Source organism: Schistocerca piceifrons, chromosome 8 (genome assembly GCF_021461385.2).
Source record: "Schistocerca piceifrons isolate TAMUIC-IGC-003096 chromosome 8, iqSchPice1.1, whole genome shotgun sequence".
In the NCBI taxonomy this organism is placed as follows: Eukaryota; Metazoa; Arthropoda; class Insecta; order Orthoptera; family Acrididae; genus Schistocerca; species Schistocerca piceifrons.
In genome coordinates, this window is record NC_060145.1 from 91,318,722 (window position 1) to 91,345,734 (window position 27,013).

The 27,013-nt window shown below is 40.8% G+C and overlaps 1 protein-coding gene across 1 annotated transcript in view; it reads right to left on the reverse strand.

Moving 5' to 3' along the window:
* The window catches only part of LOC124712093 (pro-neuregulin-2, membrane-bound isoform-like), a 194,826-nt gene that overhangs the window by 87,995 nt on the left and 79,818 nt on the right, over positions 1-27,013 (reverse strand). Inside the window, exons 4-5 of the mRNA XM_047242390.1 lie at positions 16,340-16,439; positions 7,170-7,228 (exon numbers count right to left, since the gene is read on the reverse strand). Coding sequence (XP_047098346.1) covers positions 7,170-7,228; positions 16,340-16,439 — 159 coding nt within the window. The remainder of the gene's footprint in view (positions 1-7,169; positions 7,229-16,339; positions 16,440-27,013) is intronic.

The following is a 27,013-nucleotide window of genomic DNA, read 5'->3' on the forward strand; positions in this document are numbered from 1 at the left end:
ACATTGTTCTAATTTTTTCTCTGTTTCAGACTGTTCCAAGGCATACCATCAGATCCCTATGCATCCCTCGGATATTCCTAAGATGGCCATCATCACACCCTTCGGCCTATTTGAATACTGATGCGTTTCATTCGGCACTTGCAAACAACAGCGTGGTGATCAATGATGAAAAATCTCAACTGTGTTCCACATCAGTGACCTTGCTATGCCATACTGTTACCACCAACAGCCTCTGACAGATGAGTTCTCATGTTGGAACCGTGCTTCATCTCCCTCTTCCTGGGGATTATGCTCAGCTCCGTCGTTTTCTGGGTATGGCTAACTTTTATCGCCACCATATTCCTCAGGCTGCCTCCGTCCAAATGGCCCTCACCGATGCCCTTTCTGGCAAAAACACCACTGGGAAATGGAAGTTGGAGTGGACCACACCCATGTTCGACGCATTTGTTAACCTTAAAACTGCCCTCGCCGAGGCTATCACACTTGCCCACCCTGATACTGAGGCCCATGTCTCGATCACTACCAACACGAGTGACTCAGCTGTGGGCGCTGTTTTACAACAGCACACTGCCAACTCCACCCAACCCCTCAGCTTCTTTTCCAAGAAACTGACTAAGAGCCAATGTAAATGGTCGGCTTTTGACCGTGAGCTCCTCACAGTGTACGAGGCGATTAAACGTTTCTGTAGTACCTCGATGGGTGACCTTTCATGATCTACACAGGTCACAAGCCACTCATGGATGCTATTTGTAATCCTGCTAAGGACCTTCCACTGAGGCATTCCCACCATATGGACTACATCTGTCAGCACTCTTCCGACATGTGCTATATCTTCGGCATGGAGAATGGTGTGGCAGACAACCTTTCTCACATCTGCATGCTAACTGCACTGCTGAATCTGGAGGAGCTCGCTCGACTTCAGGCCGAAGATGATGATATACAGCAGCTAATATCAGACAACAAGTTATTGCTCTCTGTCCAGCCCCATATACTACACGTGTGGACGATCCTTGTCTATTGTGACACTTCTACCGGCACACCTCACCCTCTGGGCACTACCACCCTTTGTCACAGGGTCTTTACTGCCTTGCACATCTTGGCCACCCTGTAATGTGAGCTACAATGTGGCTGGTTACAGAGTGTTTTGTCTGACCTGGTGTGAAGCATGACTGACATACTTGGACCCATGCATGCATCCTGTGCCAGAGCAGCAAGGTCAGCAGGCATGCTCAATCTCCATTGGGCAAGTTTGACAGGGTGTCTTCGGCATGTCTATATCTATGTTGTTGGTCCCCTCCCCCCTTCAGAGGCTTACAGCTACTTCTTATCAATCATCAACCACGTGACCTGCTGGGTCGAGACGGTCCCTCTTATTGACATCACGGCCGAGATCATTGCACATTCTTTTGTCTTGGTGGGAGTTGCTCATTTTGTCTGTCTCCTGTCCCTCACAACCAACCAGGGACACCAGTTTGAGTCTTATCTCTTTGCACGACTCTGCAAACTCTGCAGCACCACCAAATTTCACACCACGGCTTACCACCTTCAGGCAAACGGCCTGGTCGAACAGTGGCACCACACACTCAAGGACGCACTTATGTGCCATGGTGGCCTATGGTCCGAGGCCTTCCCATGGGTCCTGGTCACTCAGCCCATAAAGAAGGCTTGAACACCTCGGTTGCTGAGATTCTATATGGTGAACCCCTCCTCCTTTCCAGTGAGTTTGTCAAGGATTCACTGTCAACCACTACTGTGGATCTTCCCACTCTGGTTGAATGGATTTGTATGCACATCACTTGCCTCCACCCCCTCTGCTCATCCACAAGGACCTTGATTCATGTGACTTTGTGATGCTGCGGAATGACACCGTGCACGCAGCCTTGCAGCCACCTTATTTGGGTCCTCATTGCATGCTACGTCACAGTATGAACATGTTCATCATCCGCCTACATAGACGTCCACTGACTGTGTCTGCTAATTGACTGAAACTGGTGTGGTCAGTCACCGACCTGCCTCCCAACGCTGCCAACCTACCTTCAGCCGATGTCTCTCCACCTGTGCAGCTGTTGGAACCATGGGACCTTCGCACTGCAGATCCGATGTACCTACTTCTCATGCCAGTTGCTGCCTTCAACTGCCGTGATGGCACAAAGATTATGAATTTGTCTGATGAAGCTTCCCTTCGCTGTGCTCCACACTCTTGGGAGGGGGGCCTGTGGTGTCTCTGGCACAGAATGCCCTATCTTTGACTCTTACTTCTTTGGACTACTTTATGCTAGCTCATTCTTGGCACACAACTTGTTCTTCTGCCATGTTTTTTCATTTTGTCTCAGTGATTAACAAATGCATATTTGATACTTTGTGTGTGTTGTTACCAACCAACCATATGTGATAACCACAACACCATGGCAAAAATTTCGGTGGATACATGGGGAACCCTGAACACTTTCATCCTATAATACTCTGTTACCTAATTACTGGCCAGCCGCGGTGGCCGTGCGGTTCTGGCGCTGCAGTCCGGAACCACGAGGCTGCTACGGTCGCAGGTTCGAATCCTGCCTCGGGCATGGGTGTGTATGATGTCCTTAGGTTAGTTAGGTTTAAGTAGTTCTAAGTTCTAGGGGACTTATGACCTAAGATGTTGAGTCCCATAGTGCTCAGAGCCATTTGAACCATTTTGAACCTAATTACTGATGAAGACAGTCAAAAATCAACTGAATGTTGGTTGATCATCTGGCATGCATCACGGATGATTCGAAGTCATGAGTGGTAATACTTTACGGGTCAAACTGACAGCCCTCTGCAAATGTGTGCACACATACCAATGTATCATGTTGATTAGGTCAACTTTTCATTCATTCTTTTTGTCACACCTAGCTGATACTAATGTTAAATATGCCACACGGTTATTAAATACCAGTCATCCATTCCGCATTGTTCAATCATGTATCAAAAATAAGGAATGGCAACTATTCTTACTAGCTTGTAGAGCATTTTATATGAAATAATGCTATGGACTGGAAGTTTCATTCTACTGTAATCAGTATAAAAAGTCTGTTTTGAAGTATAGAAATTGATTGATAACATGTTGTAATGTGATAGAGTTGACCTAAGTGCTTAAGGTAGGCAATGGTTTTTAAACACTGCTGCTCAGATTTCACTTATCTTTGAGAGACTTCTTGAATTATTATTAAGCTACTCCTGCATTTATGTCACAAAATAAAAGACTGGTTTTGAATTTTTCACAAAAGCAAAACAGCTTGTGAAAATACTGAGGAATAATGGCACAGGAAATGTAGATGATGGTAACCCTAAAACTATTGATACTTAAGGCAACTATTTCACTATATTAGTCATGGTGTTTCATATAAATTGTTTGCCTCTGTAACTTACAAAAAATATCTGAGAAGAATATTTATTGAGACAGGTTCACATAACAAAAGCTACACTTTCTGTGGCATTATCAACATAATTTATTGAGTTATTTTGCAGAGAGGTACAGTAACAAAATACTGTTGTTTAAACAGAACTTTAGTTTTTCTGTTATATAGCTGTTGTATTTAAACCAGCTGTGTACAAATCAAATTAAATCACATTTCTATGTGTTTAGTTTGGGAGCTATAAACCTTCAAAGTGTTAGGGGTGGATGCGACATGCTGCCAATAATAGTTGCCTGTATGCAGAGAGGTGTTCCAGAGGTGGAATATTGATTTAAGTGAGGTGTTCAAATGTTTACCAATGTTTCTGAACACACAATGCAATATGCCTTCTACACAACCTGCAGACAAGATGTAGCATAGCCAGTGCCAGGGAGCTGCAAGCTCCCTTGATGTGCTGTTAGATGTCATGTTCAGTTAGACTGCGGACCATTGCCTTACACTACAGTATACAATGCAGATTGGACTGTACATGCAAATGGGGTTCAGTGTGCTGCAGATATTGATGTTGAATAAACATGGCATACACATACGAGTATATTGACATATTGCTGACCCTCGGCAAATGCCGACACAATGCCAATGAACCAGAAATGGTGGATGCCATGAGAATCCTTGTTGAAGAGCTCCAGAAGACATTATGTTCTTACGTGTTGAACAATGACTTTGCGAAACAAGTAGTTTGAGAAGGTGTGGTGGTAACAGATGTACACCAGCAAGAAGCGATGAGATGGAGGAATTTGTTTTAGCTGTGATACACCATGATCCTCGTGTTAGCTTATGAGGCATTTCTGCAGTCACTGATATCAGCCTTACATCTGTGTGGTGTATAGTACAGGGTCACTGGTTTCACCCACACCACCTGTCACTGACACAGGACCCGCAGTTGGAGAGCTACTTTCTGCAAATTCAACATGAGTAATTTCACTCTGGACCATCTTACAAAGTGTTATGTTCTCCGATGAATACATGTTCACAAATTATGGTGCAGTGAACCATCATAAATGCATTACTGAGCCACAATAATCATTGGTGAGTAGGTCTTGTCAGTCATCAATGGAGGTGGTCTATTAATGTGTGGTATAGAATCCTTGGGGATGAAATCATTGGTCCACACTATTTTGCAGGTACACTGACAGGTGAGACATATCACACTTTTATCATGGACAGTTTAGGTGCTCCCCTTGAAAATGTCCATCTAGACATTAGAGGCTGTATGTGGATGTAGCATGAATGTTGCCCAGCCCATTCTGTGTGTGATAATTTGCAAGAACTGAAAAACAGATTATCTGGAAGGTGGCTGGGGTGCTATGGTCTTCAGGAATGGCCTGCACTGTTGCCCAATTTAACAACAGTAGATTTTGTTTTGTGGGGATATCTAAAGAATAATGAGTGTAACACTGAACCCATAATTCCAGATGGCTTCAAATGGTGCATTGAGGAAGCTTGTTGCTCCTTGACAAAGGCAGTGTGACAGCTTGTCCACAGGTACTTTAGAAGGCACATTGTGTTGTGCATTCAGGAAAATGGGCACATATTTCAACACCCCACTTTAAATCAACATTCCACTATCAGAACATCCACCAGCATACAGCCAAGAATTTTGTACAGCATGTTGTATCCACCCCCAACATTTTGAATGTTTATGGCTCCCAAACCAAACACAACAGAAATGTGATTTAAACTGATTTGTACACACCTGGTTTAAGAGCATCAGTTACATAACAGGAAAAAAAAACAATGTTTTACTATCTCATTGCTGTACCCTTCAGGAGATTTGTACACAGTTGTTTTAAATACATCAGCTACATGACAGAAAAACTAGTTCGTTTTAAAAAATTGTATCTTATTGCTATACCTTTCAGGAAAATAACTCAGTAAACTTATTGATAAACCTGCAGAAAGTATAACTTTTCTTATGTGGACCTGTCTCAATAAATATTCTTGTCATGTATTATTTTGTAAGTTACAAAGGCAAATAATTTATCTGACACACCCTGCATATCTTTCCAGCATAGTTTCACTTTCTTAGCATCTGTTACTTGAGTTTTGAATCACTGGCAGAAATCTGTTAAACAGTTACTAGCAGAGAAAAAGATACTAAGCTTTTTTATAATCAGTCTCATTTTTACTGGCAGAAGTACTCAATGTAACAATTTAGTGATTTTAAAGCATCATAAGCAGAACTAGTGGACAGGCTGTTTTTGTTCACTTGTCAACTTTATCATGGATTATTCCACAGAACACAATAATCAGAAGCAACAAAATGTTCTACTAAATACTTGCGGTGACGAACCATCTGTATGAATGATAGTTGTCAGTGACTCATAGTCTACTCTGGTTCTGTGTGTTTAATATTGACTGCTGCCTTTTAAAAGTCGTTGGAATTTTCTGCTTATTTATTATCAGCTACATAGGATCATTTCTCTGAATTTGTGTTGTGAAAATTAATGGAGTAGGTATGCACTGGAACTCTTTCCATGCCACAGTGCACAACTGTTACACATGCAAGTTAGTGCCTGACTGTTAGTAATACAAACAAAGTAGACTAATAGATATTAAAAATTTCACAATACATGAGAATATTACCATCATTTACAAGCTACATCAAATATGCATATCATAGGGGAGTTAATTCTCAGTATTTGTTAGAATAATTACAAACAGTAGAGATAATATCGTGCAATATTTCACAAGGTTCTGTGGTATGTTACTCAAACAGCAAGCAATGCAAGTGTGGCTCAGTATGCCTGTACATTGTATACAATATTTTATTTGTGTGACAAATGTTTCAGTAGCTCAGAAGCAGACATGTTGTGCTGATTACAAAGAAAATCAATCATGATGCACCTTCTCACAACAAATGTAGGAGCATGCTCCTAGTAAAATACTTGTTAAAAACAAAACAGATATGGTACAGTGAAGGTCATACAATCTGAACTCATTCTTCATGAGTAACAATGAAAGCTAACAGTTTCTACAAGAACTGACACTGCTGAGAGATAGTGTGTGTTTTTTTAACATCTCTTCATACTACTTGCATTTCAGTGCTCACCTCTTGCAGTGATCAGCAGTGCTTGTTTCAAACCAGAAGATGCTATCGTTGATGGATGTGAGTGAGAGAACAGAGAGTATTATTGATGTTAGCACAACACATATATTTATATATATATATACAGACAGGCAGACAAACCAACTGTTCTGAGTGGAATATGTGCGACATACCTGAATAACGCACGACACGACGTCTGTCCTGTGACTCGACTCGTCTGCCTCTGGAGAGCACCTCCGAGTACTGTCCCTCTCTCTCTCACTTTCTCACTCTGTCTTTACTTGCTTTTTACAAACATTTTATATTATTTTTACAGATTTGGCTTCCATAGGCATTGTCCTAATTTGTTGTGAGATGGATGAATAAATAAAAACTCCAGTTTTATTTCTCCATAAAAACATTCACTTTTCGAGAACTAGCAACACGCTAACAGATAAAAGTAGATATATGTGTGCATTGTACTGTGAGGGAAAACTATCCAACCAGTTTTTAATAGACACTGTGAGATTCTTTATTTCTAATTCTTTGGCACTGGGTTGCTTACGTTCTTTAAATAATTTTGTCTGGATTTTTTTGAGTGTTGAAAGACTTGCAAATTGCTGTCTTCCAACCCTCTTCCTAGCAGTAATACGAGGAAGAAATGCCTAATGTACAAGAGAGCAATCCACGTCCATACGTACTCCCATTTGACGTGAGGTCTTTGTTCTGGCAGCGGAAGCCTTGGAACCCTTCTGCGCATCTGCAACATAAATGAGAATTCCATTTCCTTGTTGCACAATTTCACAATGAATCACTGTGAGAAATAAAACATTCAGTTATCTATTCATAGTACATAAAGATCTTCTGAGAACTACAATTTTATTTTCTTCAGAAATGGTACAGTGACCAAAACAGTAATATAAAAAGGATTACTAATAAGTACAAGTCATTTAAAAATCAGGTATCAGTAACCATTTAAGAGGCACATTAAGTCATAATTGATTAACCATGAATATCAAACTGTAAGTTTTCCCTTTGCTAATTTAACTGCACTTTTTTGTTGACTTCATTAGTTTTGGCAGCTTTTTTGTGTCTTATAAAGACTGAGATTTCTTGCTAGAGGACAGAGGTAAGGCTGTAGAAACATATGTAGCTTGGGGACAGCTAGATACAGCCATAGAGAAATTAAACAAACATTTCGAGAAAAGAAAAGCAGCTCTGAATATCAAGAGCTCAGATGGAAAGCAAGCACTAAGCAAAGAAGGGAAGTTGACAGGTGGAATGAGTATATAGAGGGACTACACAAGGGAAATGAAGGCAGTATTATAGAAACAAAAGAGGTTGTAGATGAGATGGGAGATAATGCTACTGTGGGAAGAATTTGACAGAGCACTGAAAGACCTAAGTCGAAACAAGGCACCTGGGGTAAAGACATTATTCAGAATTACACATATCCTTGGGACAGCTAGCAGTAACAGAACTATTCCACCTAGTGTGCAAGATGTGTGAGACTGGCAAAATACCCTCAGACTTCAAGAAGAATGTAATAACAACAATTCCAAAAAAAACAGGAAGATGTGTTAAGTAAAGGTAAGCCCACGTTTATGGCTTTTGTAGATTTGGAAAAAGCTTTTCACTATGTCAACTGGAATAAACTCTGAAATTCTGAAGGCAGCTGAGGTACAATACAGGAAGTGAAAAGTATAAAGGTATACTCATGTTGTACAGAAACCAGATGACAGTTATAAGAGTCAAGGGGCATGAAGGGGCACAGTGGCTGAGTAAGGAATGAGGCAGCATTGTAGCCTATTGCTGATTTTATTCAATTTGTAGATTGAACAAGCAGTAAAGGAAGCCAACTAAAAATCTGGAGGAGGAGTTAAAGTTCAGGGAGAAGAAATACAAACTGAATTCTTTTCAAGGGGGCATTTGCCGGTGACATTGTAATTCTGTCAGAGACACCAAAGGTCTTTGAAGACCAATTGAATGGAGTGAATAGTGTCTTGAAAGGATGAACATTATCAAAAGCAAAACAAGGGTAACGGAATGGAGTTGAGTTAAATCAGGTGATGCTGAGGGTCTTTGACTAGGAAACAAAGACACTAAAAGTGGTAGATGAGTTTTGCAGTTTGGGCAGCAAAATAACTGATAATGACTGAAGTAGAGAGGATACAAAATTTAGTGTGGCAACAGTAAGAAAAGCATTTCTGAAGAGGAGAAATTTCTTAACATCAAATATAGACTGAACTGACACACTACCTATTTGCTTCTGTCTTGGGTTCTTTGGCCGGCATTTGTCTGATGATTTTACTGTCATTTTGCCAGCACAAGTGGCTGGCATAATCAAAGCTTCACCCTCCATTGCCAGTGGTGAACTGGAGCTGAGCTTGTGGCCACAGACTATATGTACCTGCTGCGCCAACATCTGAGGGCTTCTCCGCAGTCATTTCCGGTGCGGTTCTCCTCTTGCTACCTGCGACGGTCATTTGCTGCAGTACGGTAAGCCAGGATCTGTTTACTTTAAGGCTTTCCTCTTTCTTGTTGAAGCTGTTCTTGTGTTTGTGTATTTCTACAGCTTCTCAAAACATGTGGGTGTGATAGTGCTTCTCTACAGCCAGAACTTCCGTGTCAGAGAATTTTATTACATGGTCTTTCTCACTCAGTGCGTGCTCTGCCACAGCCAATTTCTCCACCTGCCCCAATGTGCAATGTTGCCGATGTTCTTTGATTGTGGTGTTGATTGATTGTCCAGTCATTCCAACGTAAACTTTTCCGCATGTGCATGGTAAGCGGTATATTCCCGACACTGCAAGTGGGTCCCTTTTATCCTTTGCCGATCTAAAACATTCTTTGATCTTCCTTGTCGGTTTGAAAATTGTCTTTGGCTGGCCGGTGTGGCCGTGCGGTTCTAGGCGCTTCAGTCTGGAACCGCGTGACCGCTACGGTCGCAGGTTCGAATCCTACCTCGGGCATGGATGTGTGTGATGTCCTTAGGTTAGTTAGGTTTAATTAGTTCTAAGTTCTAGGTGACTGATGACCTCAGAAGTTAAGTCGCATAGGGCTCAGAGCCATTTGAACCATTTTTGAAAATTGTCTTTACGCCATGTTTGTGCAATATATGGCCGATTCTGTCCGTCACTCTGGGAATGTATGGCAGAAAGGCCGTACCCGACATTTCTTTTCCTGATTTCTTATTTCGCCAAGTGTTTGGCTCTGTTACACTTCTAATATAATTTGTGGAGTACCCATTGCTCCTCAGAACACTTTCCAGATGTTGCATTTCATGTTTGAGGTGCTGCGGCTCACATATTTGTCCTGCTCGCATTACGAGCGTATGAAGTTTCGAAAGGATATCGGGTGCAGTAGTTAGTCACAGATGTAGGGGCTTGCAAAGGATAGACTAGCATGAAGAGTTGGATCAAACCAGTCTTCAGACTGAAGACCACAACAGCAACACAAATGACTGACACATAAACCTACCCAACGGGTGCACTCTGATTTTGATCAGCTTTGAATATGTTGTAGTGTATATCAAAATGAGAGACACAAATATTTTTATACATTTCCATACAGCTGTTAAGGGAGTGACACACCCTGATGAAAAAAAATTAAGTTTATATTTCTGAATGAATACCATTGAAACAGTAACACATATATATATATATATATATATATATATATATATATATATATATATATATATATATATATATATATATATAAAAAACACCTTCAAATTAAAGTTCTATAGTTTTTAATGTATGTTATAACAGTGCACCTAGATTTGTTGAAGACATCATCTTTTTTCCAAATCCTCTCCCTCTCACTATTTTGTTTTTCATTTTGACGTTTCACAAATATCAAAATGTACAACATCATTAACACTAAGTTCAAATATATATGTACGATAAAGTGACACTCCCCAACGCATTTGCCAGAAATAAGCTAGAGTACCTCTAAATCACTCTACATGGGCCTGATATGTGTTCAGTTCAATTTCAATTGTGATACGTGTTGCTTAAAGCATTTCCCACATATATCTGTATGGGTGTGTGTGTGTGTGTACTTCTTTTTTAATTTTTTTTCTACTCAGTTTGTAATATTTTCAGATTTAATTAATTTATGTTTGAAATTGTTTGTAAATTATTGTTGTAACATTATCATAAATTTGTGCAAAAAAGAGGAAGTGCAGAATTGCTTGGGTCAAAAAAATGCAGAATGTACTTTAAATTTTGCCAACCAAACAGAGATACAACCACACATGTCTTTGCTGAACCACTTCATTAAATATCACTGTATTTTGTGTTAATGATGATATACATTTTCTATTGGTCAAATGTCGAAATGAAAACAAAATAGTAAGTGGAAAAACAAATACTTTTTTCAACAAATCTTGGTGCACTGTTATAACATAAATTAAAAACAATAGAACTCTTGTTTGAAGTTTTTGTGTATCTGTTACCATTTCAACTGTATTTATTCAGAAATATTAAAATTAACTATTTCAAGGTGGTGTTACACCCTGTTAACAGAATGTCTCTTATCCTGCACTGTACTAAAAAGTATTCAAAGATGATCAAAATCAAGGTGTATCCCTTGGGTAGGTTTACTTGTGAATATTGAATAGTGAAGTTTTTTGAATATCACTAACGAAGTTGCAGATGAAGTGACATTCTGATGACATCTTCTAGGTTTATCAACCAAGTGGCAGCATCTTTTTGATGCAAGTGAGTTTTTTTTATTAATCCTCTTCATATCTATATAACAGATTTGAGGAGGGAGTTACTAAGCAGTTAACAGAAGAGGAGATTCCATTGAAGACTGAAGTTAGTTCAGTCAATGTAGTCAGATTACTGATCCCAAAAGGCTAGAATTTTAGCTCCATCTTAGGCCTACCTTTTTATCTGTTATTTAGTTAATTACTTATATAAGAACATGAATCATCTAGCATGCCATCTCGATACCTATTACCTTTCTACTGAAATAATGGTAATAATGTTTCAGTTTTGCTTTTACAGAAGTACATACCAGAAATTAATATGTAAGAGACAGTAATGCAGGTGTATCAGAAATCACAAGGTTTTACCATCAGTAGAGTGTCTTTCATGCAACAAAAAAAATTAAAAATGGTTTAGAGGTTGTTCAGCGATGTATTTTATTGGATCATTCAGAGTGTTTTGTGGAAGTAAACCTCGATATATTTTCACGTGCCTGTGGCCATTTGTGTAACAGCCAAGAAGCTCCTATGAAAATGTGTAGTTCCAGATTGTGATACATGTACTATGTAAAGATTTAAGTGCACTCAAAAGAATACGTGTAAATGCTGGAGGACATGGAACAGCTTTTGACTGATCATACTGAAGTTTTAAGGCATAAAGTAAAATCTCTATACATTAAGCCTCAAAAATTCTATGGCATAAAGTAAAATCTCCATACACCAACATTCAAAAATTCTATAAGTCCACACTCTCTCGCTACATGAAGTAATACATGTGTGCCACTAATAAATAAGTTTGACTCTCTGTACTTTGAAAATGCATCAAGGGAATCTGTAACATATAACTGAAGAACATTTAAGGGACTCAGTCTATATATACAAGGGTAGTGATGGTTCACTCCTGACACATATTATCAAGCATAAAATATGAGATTTTTGTGTCAGCAAGCCATGAGAGAGCAACTCCCAGCAGCATGACTATTCTGCTAGCCACTGATACTGTGTTTCAGACCTTCTCCACAGCAATTACAATTTAAAAGCATTCAGGAAATATACATGAAACCAGATGTTCCAATGCAGGAAATCATTAAGGAAGTTGTAATGGACTATAGAAAAACCAATAACTATTGTGCTGTATTAATTGGAGGTACAAGTGACATTTATAGGAATAATCTAGTGAATGCTGCCCCCGGTCTAAAGAAGCTCTGGCCACAGCTGAGAACCAGAGCATAATGAGATACAACTTAAACATTATGTCTACTTTGAATGTAAACACTGAAATTCATAAGCTAAGAGGCAGTTTCAGGAGGCCTACCGAATATATCCAAATACTAGCTTCCTTAGTGTAGATTTTCTCAACAGGTGCTGCCATGCTGCTATAGAAAACATAGCATCTTCTGAAAAGAAAGGACAAGACATTTCCATTTGGAAATATCAGTAAAGTGTTGGATGACACTAACCAAACATAATGGCAACATGTCACACTGGTCATTCCACTGGGCTAGTCTGGAAAAGTCATGCAGCATATAAATCTATCATGGATGCAGAAACAGCAGCAGAGTCAGAAAAGATGGGTAGTGAACAGCAAACTATGAAGTACAGCTTATCACCACCAACTGTACAACAAACATCTGCAGCACCAGCAGAAGCAAGCAGCACATCATGGTCAGTGAGGCTCAGACGATGTCACACAAGGAAAGGGACGGAACATGACACTGCAAAATGTCAATGCAATTGTAAACATTTCCTATGCTAGTCACTCACAGATTTTAAGCATCCAAAGACTGAGAAACAATTCATTAGCACTTGATTTTTTTGATTTTTTAATAAACAGTGTCGATTGTGATTGTATTTATATTGTGGGTAATCAATGGTGTCAATATTGATTGGATGTAAATTGTGGAACACTGCTACAGGAAAGTTGGACTAAGTAATATCAAAATACATCTGTGTATAAATTATCAAGTCAGTACCGGTACTGCAGGAATGATGCAAAAATGGGGGAGTACATATCTTTAGTAAATCACGTATCAGATATAAAAGAAGGTGTGAAACAAAATTCTTTAGTGTAGCGCAGGGGGGGGGGGGAGGGGAATTACACCAGCCATGAAATTGTATTAAGTGCGGGGTAAAGTCATTGTCATTGCAGTTTATAGACAAATATTCACTAATCACTTAAAAACACTGCTGGACATTCTATTTATTGAAGGAAATACTTCAGTTGTCTGTGTGGGCTTCAGTAAAAATTAAATGTTGTGTGACTAGGGCCTCCCATCGGGTAGACCGTTCGCCAGCTGCAAGTCTTTTGATGTGATGCCACTTCAGCGACTTGTGTGTCGATGGGGATGAAATGATGATGATTAGGACAACACAACACCTAGTCTCTGAGTGGAGAAAATCTCTGGCCCAGCTGGGAATTGAACCCGGGCCCTTAGGATTGACATTCTATCGCACTGACCACTCAGCTACCAGGGGCGGACACTTCTGTAAATCTCATGAAGAAAAGGTGGCTGAAAGATTAGTTCTTGAATCTCTTATTCAGGTATATAACCTATAACAATGACAAAGACTGCAGACTCGTGGACAACATCCTTGTTAATATTAAACCTATGAAAGTAGGAAATAGAAAATTCAGATTTAGGCATATCAAGTGACAGTTCTCTTGCCTTCAAAATGCCTTCAATACTATTGAAACAAACAAAAGCACATTACACATATAAAAGAAATATTTCTACAGAAAACTGTGCAAAATTTATAAATATCATAGGTAATGAGTTTTGGACAAAAGTACTGTCACTAGCAAACACAAGTGAGGAGTATAATGCTATTTCCTGAATCATAATGGGAAACTTTCCAAAGAAGCTTGTGGTTATGATGAATGGGCATAGATAGAGGATGTATGCTGGCAACAAACTGTAACTTATCGCTAGTTGTGACCTAGGTGCCTTGTTTCATAACACATGTCATCTGTACTCTACCTCCTGATGCCAGTTTCTCAGAATGCCACAGATGGAAACTGGTATCACAAGATGTGTTTGGTTCTTGGTACCCAACTAACTTAAATTTACATGAATTTCTATGGTCTCAGCATTTCTTTTTCTTAATTATTCCTTTTCTTCAATCCCTTTTATTTTAAATCTATTTTATTTTCTGACCTGTCTATTTCTCTCCCTGCATCCCCCTGCCCCCTCACCTATCTACCACATGCGATACACTTTGCCCTCCAGCCTTATTGATTCTTGCACTGTTGTAATATCCGTCTTGCTTATTACTGTATCTTTCACATTTAAGTTCGCAGGTTTTCAAATTTCCTGTAGAGCACGCATCAACAATCAGTCTTTCCTTCTCAACCCTTCTAGTAAGTCACCTCTGACATGAAATTCTGGGTAGCTTTTCTGTAACTCTCCCCATTTACTAAACCTTGCCAGTCCATTTCCTTCACCCCTCTTACTTTCTCTTCAACTGTTCTGCCAGAAGAAGACACAAGTGGCTGCATAAGCTTGTGTACTTGGTGTCTTTTATTGAATCATTTATGGTTAGACCATATGAGGTTAAAGGTGTGTGTGATTTCAAAATAGCTCCAATTTGATGTGTTCGACAGAAACATTGTGGAGAATTAGTTCTCAAGCCACTTATAATAGCTTGTTAAGCTTTAACCATCCACTTATTATAGGCAGTGGGGTGATAGTGTGAGGATGAGTTGACACTTTTGATGCTATAGGTGTCATACTGGCAAACACCAAAGCTATTTATGTTTATTAACAATTCTATGAACTGCCTAACTAGTTCTGTTTAGCCTAGGTAAGTAGTTAGAACCTGTTCCACCATCATCATCATAAATTTTATTTTCTTGCACTGAATTTATATGATGTTGCATTTATCTTTGGAAGCATTCATATAATACTTATTTTATGCATATGGTGAATTAATATTGTGGATATTTCTAATTTGTAGCTACGTACAGAACAATTTTGGGGAAATGCAATCTGTAGGACACTAGTGCAACCCATTGTTGAGTACTGATCGAGTGTTCGGAATCCATACAAGGTTGGATTAGAGAAAGACATCGAATCAGTTTAGAGGTGGGCTGCAAGATTTGTTACTGGTAGGTTACAACAACACACATGTATTACAGAGATCCTTTGGGAACTCAAATGGGAACCAATGGAGGAAAGGTGACATTCTTTAGGGAACCGGTATTTGAGGCTGTCAGTAGAATGACTCTACAGCCACTAAAATACCTCTCGTGTAAGGCCACAAAGATGTGATTGGAGAGATTAGGTCTCATATGGAGGCTTATAGCCATTTTCTGCTTGCTTTATTTACTGAGTGGAATAGTGCGGTGGTTAGCACACTAAACTCGCATTCTCAAGGACAATGGTTCAAGCCCATGTCCAGCCATTCTGGATAGATTTTCCAGGATTTCCCACAACTGCTTAAGGCAAATGGTTCCTTTGAAAGGACTCAGCCACTTTACTTCTCCATCCTTCCTTAATCTGAGCTTGTGCTCCATCTCTAATGACCTCATTGTCAATGGGATGTTAAACACTAATTTCCTCCCTCCTCCTCCTTGCTTTATTTGCAAGTGGAACAGGAAAGGAAATGTCTAGTAATGGTACAGGGTACTCTCTGGCTGCACCATATTGTGGCTTGCAGAGTATGTATGCAGATGTAGTCAGACTGTGTAAGTTGTTTGTTATTCCCTAAAGTAAAACTACTGAGTCTACCATTACTATAAGCACATAAAACAATAATTTTTCAAACAGAATATCTGGTAGCCTCTAATGCTTATTGCTAAAACAACTCCATTCATAATCATAGAACCAGAAGTTGTCATAACATTCATGTCCCCCAAACCAGAACACCTTCCTGTCAAAAAAAGTGCCCCAGAACAACTTACCAGTCTACATCAAACTGGAAAAGAATGTAACCTGATTAAGAACAAACTAAAATTATTTCTGATGGTTTTTGATCATCAGATGATATAAAATCATTGGGTACTTAAGATAATTATGAATAATTATACATATGCACATTAAAGTATAGACTTAAGTCAGAGCATATCAAAGTCAGATTTTATATTATCTTTGATATCTCTGATGGCTGTAGATATTACAGGATCAAACATGAATAAAGAAGTTGTGTTGTACTTACTGGCAAGCTAGCTCTCCTACAGCCTTAATCAAGATGCATGTCCCGCCATTCATGCAGTATTCGACAGGGCAAGGTTCTCCATAGAACGGTGGTATCCTGTCTGTAAAGCACCAAATACAAGCAAAATAATTGCAGCTTGGAGACTGAATACCATTAAATTATAATGAGCATATACCCAAATCAAACTATGTTAAGTTGCAACTCAGCTATAAATGTGCAAATAAGTATATGGGAAAAGATTACTAACTATTGAAGCTGAAGAGTTTTTACTTTTGTAATTCTCATCAAGTTGTCATTATCCTCATCAATTGAAATAAAAGTTCTGAGTATTTCAAAATGTTATGAGCAGTGAGATTTTAGGGTGGTTGCTCATAGCAAAATTTTTGCTCTGTTAGATTGTGTGGTGGCTTTTGTCAAAAATCAGTGCTGCATATTAGTAGGAATGTAAATAAAAAGCCAATAAACCATGATGGTGGAGGCATTCAGATGAGATAATGTTCCCCTCAGAAACATAATGAAATTTCTATTGAGTTTTCAGTATTTTCCATACAATTGTCCTGTTAAAGAGTGCATTATGAATTACATTGTAGCACTGTACAACCATTTTGTAGTAACCAATTATTTAACTTACATCTACAACTTTTTTCCATTATGTTATCTTTAGATGTCCTCATTTCAACCTCAAAAAGCAGTAAGATCCTGTACATTGGCCATCTGGTCAACCATTTTAAACAATTTCCGTTCCTACTTTATACACTCATTCCTATGTAACCTGTTTAAGACTTTCAGTTCCATAAGTGAAGCTTTGAATGTTGACTTTGAATTTTTTCTCGAACTACATCCATACTCTGCAAACCACTGGGAAGTGCATGGCAGGGGAAATATTCCATTGTACTTATTTGGGCATTTTCCCACTCCATTCTCGTATGGAGCATGGGAAGAACGAGTGTTTAAATACCTCGTTTTGTGCTGTAATTAATATAATTTTATCCTCATGATCCCTATGAGAGCAGTAGTGTGTTATAGAAATCCTCCCGAACAGGCCATGAAGGCCCAATGGTACCGACCGGTTGCCATGTCGTCCTCAGCTCACAGGCGTCACTGGATGCGGATATGGAGGGCTTGTGGTCAGCACACCACTCTCCCGGGCGTGTGTCAGTTTCCAAGACCAGAGCCGCTACTTCTCAATCAAGTAACTCCTCAGTTTGCCTCACAAGGGCTGAGTGTACCCCTCTTGCCAACAGCACTTGGTAGACCAGATGGTCACCTATCCAAGTGCTAGCTCAGCCCGACAGTGCTTAACTTTGGTGATCTGACAGGAACTGGTGTTACCACTGTGTCAAGGCCATTGGCAGTGTGTTATAGGCCTGGTGCTAAAGTCATTTTTTAAAGTTGGTTCTTTGTAAGCAGAATTTCTTGGGACAGTTTACATCTGTCTTCACAAGTCTGCCAGTTCACTTCTTTCAACATCTTTGTGACATTCTCCCATAGCTCAGACAAATTGGTGCTGCCCTTGTCTGTTTACGTTTAGTATCCTCTGTTAGCCCTATTTGGAATGGGTCCCACACACCTGAGAGGTATTCTAGGATGGCTCACACAAGTGATTTCTCAGCACTCTCCTATGTAGACGGATTGCACTTCCCCAGTATTCCACCAATAAACCAAAGTCTGCCATCTGCTTTACCCATGACTGAGCCTTTGTGATCATTCAATTTCATATCCTGACCAAGTGTTACGTGCAAGTACTTGTATGAGTTCACTGATTCCTCCTGACATTACAGTCACAGGATACTGGATTCATTCGTTTTGAGAAGTATACAATTTTACGTCTCTGAACATTTAAAGCAAGTTGCCTATGTTGGCATGAGTATGAAAACTTAACAAGATCTGACTGAATTTTTTGTGTGGCTTCTTTCAGATTGTACTATTATAGGTAACTGGATATGATGTTACTATTAATTCTGTCTGCAAGGCCATTAATGTATAACATAAACAGCAAGGAACCAAGTACATTTCCCTTGGGCATTCCCAAGGTTACTAAACAAACTTTTTTGATTGCAGCAGAGAAGGGTGACTGTAAAGGATCTGTGGATCAAGCGAGTACTCATTTATCAAAAGCTATTAGCAACAGAACGCTGCAGACCTTGTGTTATGGGAAACGAGATTAAAAGAGTAACCAAGTCAATAAGAAATAAAAATTCTGTTGGTGTGAACAATATTTCTCAAAAAATATTTAAATGTTATTATAAATGCCATATGTGTGACTGTCGTTTTTGCAATGGCTGATTTTCGTGAACAGCGTCGGGCGGGGAAATTCTGCTTTTTGCTCGGAAAAAGTGGAACAGAAAGTCTTGAAATGTTGAAAACGGCGTACAAGGACGATGATATGGGGAAAAGTCAAGTGTTTGACTGGTTTTGCCGTTTCAAAAATGATAAAATGTCAGTTGATGACAAACCTTGTTCTGGTCGTCCTTCCATCGCCTGAACACATGAAAATGTTGAAAACATTGGTGCAACCATCATCAAAGATCGACGACATACCGTTGAAGCAGTTGTGGAGCCGTCGGGAGTGACTTGGAGTGCAGTGCAGCGACTTGTGACAGAAGATCTGGGAATTAAAAGGTTGGCTGCGAAATTCGTAACACGACTAACGATTGCTCAAGAAAAACAATATCGCGTGAAGCTTGCTGTGCTTTGAAAGATGAGCCCCAAAAATTTTTTTTTTCAAAAATTATCACAGGTGACGAATTTGGTGCTATGGTTACGATCCTGAATCAACGCAACAATCAAGCCAGTGGAGGACTTCAAGTTCGCCTCGTCCCAAGAAAACTCGATAGGTTCAAACATTTAAAAAACGCTGATTTTTTTTTTCGATATGAGAGGAGTCGTCCATTCACAGTTCGTTCCACAAGGTCAGACAGTTATCCAGGTTTTCTACTTGGAAGTTTTGAAAAGATTGCGCAACAGTGTGCGGCGGAAGCGGACTGATTGTAGCAATCAGGTGACTGTTTTTTCCCATCATGACAATGCCTCTGCTCACACAGCTCTGTCTGTACGACAATTTTTTACCAAAAATTATATGATCCCCAGTTTCTCACCTCCATACTCATCTGACCTTGCTCCGTACAATTTTTTTGTTTGTTTTGTTTCCTAAACTAAAAAGATACATGAAAGGAAACTCTTTTGCTAATGTTCTTGAGGTGAAGAGAGGAAACGACAGAGGCACTTTTAAGTATCACACAAGATGAACTTAAACAATGTTTTGAAAATGGAATAAAAATTAGAATAGTGTGTTAGTGCAATTGGAGAGTACTTTGAAGGGAATTTAAGATTTGTGCTTAAAATGTGAATAATCAAGTTAAAAAAGTTTGGTTTGCTTTAGGTACCCCATCGTATAAGTCCAGACTCAAAGCCTTATGAGACATATTCAATACATCCCTGTAAGGAGGAATTGTCCCTGATGGACTAAAATTGGCTGTAGTGGTACCATACGTTTTTAAAAAAATGACAAAAGTAAAGCCACAAACTATTATCCAATTTCCCTTTTAACGGTCTTCCCAAAAATTCTGAAAAACTCATTCACAGAATGACTGTCGATGATCTAAACTTCCACAACATCCTCAACAGATGTCAGTTTGGGTTTCATGATGGTCTTTCTACTGAACAAGCAATACTCTCTTTCAACAATCAGGTTTCAGAAACCATTAACACATAAATGTCAACAGTAAGTATTTTTTGAGATCTCTCGAAAACCTTCGATTGTCTAGAAAGGTGGAGGATTATGGTTTAGTAGGAACTGTCAGTTCATGACTTATATCGAGAACATACATAATCTGTGTGGGGAATTTTAAGTTTTGATGTGCCATAAGGCTCTGTTTTAGGTCCACTGTTATTTCTTATTTTCATAAATGACCTCCCACTTTGTTCTCATATAAAGAATAAACTTACCCTTTTCAGTGATGATACCACAAATATCATTAATGAATTATCAGAAAATAGTCATGAACAAACTGTGGTCAAAGTTTTCTCTGAAATCTTAAACTGGTTTTCTTCAAATGGCCTCACACTTAACGCACATAAAATCCATTATACAAGGTTCTATACATCACAAAAATTAGCCAATCCACATTCTTCATCTTTTTAAAAGATCTGGTTCAGCAACATTTGCATTATGGTGGTCACTTCAGTGTATGAAGCAGATGGCATTAAGGCTTGTTACTTTCGCTATTTTCATTAATGTGATTGTATTCAGGTGGAACCAACCTCCTGCAAAACAAGAGAGACAGAGAGTAATGAATGGTGCACCTGTTTCGAAGGGTGGGGATTCTTACCACTGACTTAAAGCATGTTTCTTACCTTGTTGACTTTTCTCTTTACAAAGACAACAGCAAATATCACAACCACAACATAAGAAACAAAAACAGTCTGTATGTTGAACTGAAAAGTTGTAATCTGGTTCAAAAAAGAGTTTATTATTCTAGCGTAAAGAATTTTAATGCACCCCTCATTATATACACTCCTGGAAATGGAAAAAAGAGCACATTGACACCGGTGTGTCAGACCCACCATACTTGCTCCTGACACTGCGAGAGGGCTGTACAAGCAATGATCACACGCACGGCACAGCGGACACACCAGGAACCGCGGTGTTGGCCGTCGAATGGCGCTAGCTGCGCAGCATTTGTGCACCGCCGCCGTCAGTGTCAGCTAGTTTGCCGTGGCATACGGAGCTCCATCGCATTCTTTAACACTGGTAGCATGCCGCGACAGCGTGGACGTGAACCGTATGTGCAGTTGACGGACTTTGAGCGAGGGCGTATAGTGGGCATGCGGGAGGCCGGGTGGACGTACCGCCGAATTGCTCAACACGTGGGGCGTGAGGTCTCCACAGTACATCGATGTTGTCGCCAGTGGTCGGCGGAAGGTGCACGTGCCTGTCGACCTGGGACCGGACCGCAGCGACGCACGGATGCACGCCAAGACCGTAGGATCCTACGCAGTGCCGTAGGGGACCGCACCGCCACTTCCCAGCAAATTAGGGACACTGTTGCTCCTAGGGTATCGGCGAGGACCATTCGCAACCGTCTCCATGAAGCTGGGCTACGGTCCCGCACACCGTTAGGCCGTCTTCCGCTCACGCCCCAACATCGTGCAGCCCGCCTCCAGTGGTGTCGCGACAGGCGTGAATGGAGGGACGAATGGAGACGTGTCGTCTTCAGCGATGAGAGTCGCTTCTGCCTTGGTGCCAATGATGGTCGTATGCGTGTTTGGCGCCGTGCAGGTGAGCTCCACAATCAGGACTGCATACGACTGAGGCACACAGGGCCAACACCTGGCATCATGGTGTGCGGAGCGATCTCCTACACTGGCCGTACACCACTGGTGATCGTCGAGAGGACACTGAATAGTGCACGGTACATCCAAACCGTCATCGAACCCATCGTTCTACCATTCCTAGACCGGCAAGGGAACTTGCTGTTCCAACAGGACAATGCACGTCCGCATGTATCCCGTGCCACCCAACGTGCTCTAGAAGGTGTAAGTCAACTACCCTGGCCAGCAAGATCTCCGGATCTGTCCCCCATTGAGCATGTTTGGGACTGGATGAAGCGCCGTCTCACGCAGTCTGCACGTCCAGCACGAACGCTGGTCCAACTGAGGCGCCAAGTGGAAATGGCATGGCAAGCCGTTCCACAGGACTACATCCAGCATCTCTACGATCGTCCCCATGGGAGAATAGCAGCCTGCATTGCTGCGAAAGGTGGATATACAGTGTACTAGTGCCGACATTGTGCATGCTCTGTTGCCTGTGTCTATGTGCCTGTGGTTCTGTCAGTGTGATCATGTGATGTATCTGACCCCAGGAATGTGTCAATAAAGTTTCCCCTTCCTGGGACAATGAATTCACGGTGTTCTTATTTCAATTTCCAGGAGTGTATTAAATGTTTTCACAAACAATTACCCTAATTCAAACAAAATCTCAAAGAGTACCTAATAGACAAATCTTTTTATGCAGTTGATGAATTTCTGAGACAAAATCAATATCTCTGCTAAACTTACAATCACCTTAGAAAGGGATTTGATTAATTTTATGTCCGGATATTTAATTTAAAAATTATTTTGATGCACCACTTAACAATCAGTGGAAACTACAGTGCCTGTAGCATGTTTTTCATCTTTTTTGTCGTTGCTAACCTTGAAAAACTTTGGAACTAGTCTTGAGAAATTTTATGTCAGTAATTCTATTTTAAATATGTTGCCCCACTCAAGAACAGTAACCTACAATGTGTGTATCATATTTTACATATTTGTTGTATTCCTAAATATGTTTTATGTTCGAACTTTTACTACCCTTATGCTTGGACACTATAATAGACAAGCGAAAATTTTGTTTTTGTGCTTATGAATTTACTTATTGTAACATTTAACTTAACATTGCAGCCTGTATACATTACTCATCCTTTCAAAGTGAAACGAAATTTTCCATTAATTTATTTTACATTCTGTAAATGATATTTTATTTGCATTACATTGCTATTGCCATATAAGTTATACTCAAAATCCTTAGAATTTGCCACGTTCCATATCCTACCTGGATCTACGAAACGCACAATAAAAATTTTAAAAAAACCTCTACATCTGTCGATGACTCTCCACCCAAGATGATTTGCTGCATCCTCATTACCAAAAAAAAAAAAAAAAAAACCCTCAATCCAGTAGCAAATTTCGCTTAACACACCACAATCGTACTTTTGATTACTAGTGCGGGTATGGTACCGGTACTGAGCCTGATACTTTTCGGAAACTGAGAAATGCTGCGTCTATCTGACTGCCTTGATCCATAGATTTCAGTATGTCTTGTAATGGAAGTGTAAATTGGGTTTCACATGAACGGTGTTTTCAATATCTGTGCTTGTTGGTGTTGAGGAGGTCATTCTGTTTGAGATGCGTCATTATATTTGAGCTCAGTATATATTCTGAGATTCTACAAAAGATATGTCAAGGATATTGGACGGTAATTTTATGGATCACTTCTGGTACCCTTCTTGTAGATGAATGTGATCTGTGCTCGCATTCATTCTACTATGCACATTTTTTTTCTGTTAGAAGCATCTATCACGGATTATAGTAACAGATGGGCTAACTCAGCTGCAAATCTTATATGGATTCCATTTGACCGTGGGTGGGGATGGGCAAACAACATCGATATATCAAAATATATATACTGTCTCACAACAGTATTGAAATATGTCACCAATATCTACATAATCTCTAAATTGATCAGTCTATATTAAATATTGAATATCGAAGGTGATATATTTCATTGTCTTTTCTTGACTCATAGGCACTATAGTTCTCATCGGCAGTTATCTTTAGAATCTAACAGTAAATGTCTTACATTGTACTTAATTTCATAGAGTACTACAAATCAACACCAGTTTTGAACATGAATGTATCTGTACTGCATATTGACGAACATTTGTTACTTCCATGTGTCATTTCTACCATCAAAATAAAAAAAAAAGTAATTATCGTGTGGCACTGATGGCCAGGAAACCCCATCCAGGGGAGTTTGACCGCCAAGTTGCAAGTCTTATTTCAGGTGACGCTACATTCGGCGACTTGCATCTGTGTCAAGTGTTGGTGATGATGAGAAAGAAGGTTCAAGATGCATAACGAACACTGCTGGTGACAGCACTGTATGAAAATGGTGGAAATTACCACCCCCTGCTTCCAGCTATAGGGCGGTATGTGTGCTCTCCTTACCTCCTGAGTGTCTGGATGAGGAAAAGACAGACGGACAATAAAAGTAAGGCAGACCCGGCACAAAAGTTACACTGGTATTTAATGGAAAATGGACTCTTGTTGCCTGAAATGTTTATGATAGGTACAATATTTCATGCACCGAACACACATGAAAAGTATTTCACTCCTGAGATTTGTCACGCTTAGAGATGGGCCAAAAACACCGATGTTTGAAAATATCGGTATTTTTCGCGGTAATATAGAAGCCTTTTACAAATATCGGTACAATATACACTCCTGGAAATTGAAATAAGAACACCGTGAATTCATTGTCCCAGGAAGGGGAAACTTTATTGACACATTCCTGGGGTCAGATACATCACATGATCACACTGACAGAACCACAGGCACATAGACACGGGCAGCAGAGCATGCACAATGTCGGCACTAGTACAGTGTATATCCACCTTTCGCAGCAATGCAGGCTGCTATTCTACCATGGAGACGATCGTAGAGATGCTGGATGTAGTCCTGTGGAACAGCTTGCCATGCCATTTCCACCTGGCACCTCAGTTGGACCAGCGTTCGTGCTGGACGTGCAGACCGCGTGAGACGACGCTTCATCCAGTCCCAAACATGCTCAATGGGGGACAGATCCGGAGATCTTGCTGGCCAGGGTAGTTGACTTACACCTTCTAGAGCACGTTGGGTGGCACGGGATAAATGCGGACGTGCATTGTCCTGTTGGAACAGCAAGTTCCCTTGCCGGTCTAGGAATGGTAGAACGATGGGTTCGATGACGGTTTGGATGTACCGTGCACTATTCAGTGTCCCCTTGACGATCACCAGTGGTGTACGGCCAGTGTAGGAGATCGCTCCCCACACCATGATGCCGGGTGTTGGCCCTGTGTGCCTCGGTCGTATGCAGTCCTGATTGTGGCGCTCACCTGCACGGCGCCAAACACGCATACGACCATCATTGGCACCAAGGCAGAAGCGACTCTCATCGCTGAAGACGACACGTCTCCATTCGTCCCTCCATTCACGCCCGTCGCGACACCACTGGAGGCGGGCTGCACGATGTTGGGCCGTGAGCGGAAGACGGCCTAACGGTGTGCGGGACCGTAGCCCAGCTTCATGGAGACGGTTGCGAATGGTCCTCGCCGATACCCCAGGAGCAACAGTGTCCCTAATTTGCTGGGAAGTGGCGGTGCGGTCCCCTACGGCACTGCGTAGGATCCTACGGTCTTGGCGTGCATCCGTGCGTCGCTGCGGTCCGGTCCCAGGTCGACGGGCACGTGCACCTTCCGCCGACCACTGGCGACAACATCGATGTACTGTGGAGACCTCACGCCCCACGTGTTGAGCAATTCGGCGGTACGTCCACCCGGCCTCCCGCATGCCAACTATACGCCCTCGCTCAAAGTCCGTCAACTGCACATACGGTTCACGTCCACGCTGTCGCGGCATGCTACCAGTGTTAAAGACTGCGATGGAGCTCCGTATGCCTCGGCAAACTGGCTGACACTGACGGCGGCGGTGCACAAATGCTGCGCAGCTAGCGCCATTCGACTGCCAACACCGCGGTTCCTGGTGTGTCCGCTGTGCCGTGCGTGCGATCATTGCTTGTACAGCCCTCTCGCAGTGTCCGGAGCAAGTATGGTGGGTCTGACACACCGGTGTCAATGTGTTCTTTTTTCCATTTCCAGGAGTGTATATCGACATCTTTAAAAATTTATCCAGCACTATCCTAAGCCTTTGTTCAGTCTTAACGATTTCAGCTGTTTCTCGATGCTAGAGGCAGCAATATGTCCCCCCTCATCTTCCCAGTCGTACGAAAACTAAAGTGGAACAATACTTCTCTGTTTTCCTTTGCAAAGGAACATCTGAAAAGAAGAACTGAGCATTTCTGTTTTTGCTTTGTTACTCCGAATTTCAGTTCCTGTCTTATCTGCGAGTGACTGGGCACTGACTTTGATGCCTCTAATAGCCTTTACATAGGCGACCAGAATTTCTTTGGGTTTTTGAAAGCTCTTTCGAAAATAGTCACAGACGGCTTCGCATATTGCTCTCTCTGTATCCATAGCTCTATGTTTTGTTTTATACCTGTTATGCAGTAGTTTCTGTTTCTTTAGAAGTTTCTTTACAGTGACTGTGTACCATGGAGGGCCCCTCCCATCACGAAGTGCACTACTGGGTATATATCGCTCCCGTGCGTGGTCAACTATTCATGTGTGGTCAATTATTTTTAACTTAAGCCGTAGTTCCTCAACATGCTTCTGTCCTGAGCTAAAAGTTTCATGTTCCTCATTGAGATATGACGCTATTGGATCTTCGTCTAGTTTTTTGAGCATATAAATCTATCTACTTGTTTTAGTTACCCTTTCTACTTGGATATTCATTGTTACTATAATCACCTCATGGTCACAGATACTAGTTTCAACGTAGACACCCTCAAAGAGGTAGAGTCTATTTGCTGTCATTGCATTTAATATATTTCCGTCATGAATGGTGTTCTGAACCATTGTTTTATGCTCACCTTTGATACGAAGTTTTACCTAAACGGTCTTGTATGGAGCTTCATTTTCTGTCTCAGTGGATTTGAGTTTCTTGTCTACAGCAACAACTAAACCACCTCCTTTTCCCATTAGCCTATCCTTTCGGCATACTCTTAAATTTTCTCCAGGTGTCTCACTGCTGTCAACTTCAGGTTTTAATTAGCTCTCTGTACCTATAATATTTGAGCTTCAGCAGTTTTTAGGAGTTCTTCAAATTCTGTCACTTCATTGTGAATGCTTCGGCAGTTAACCGCTAGCATTTTAATACTCTCACCTGTGGCGGTCAGCTGCCTGGTAGCTGCCTAGGACGTGTAGTGCACACCTGACCCATTTAGGGGAACCTAAAGCTCTTAGCCCTGGGGCACATGTC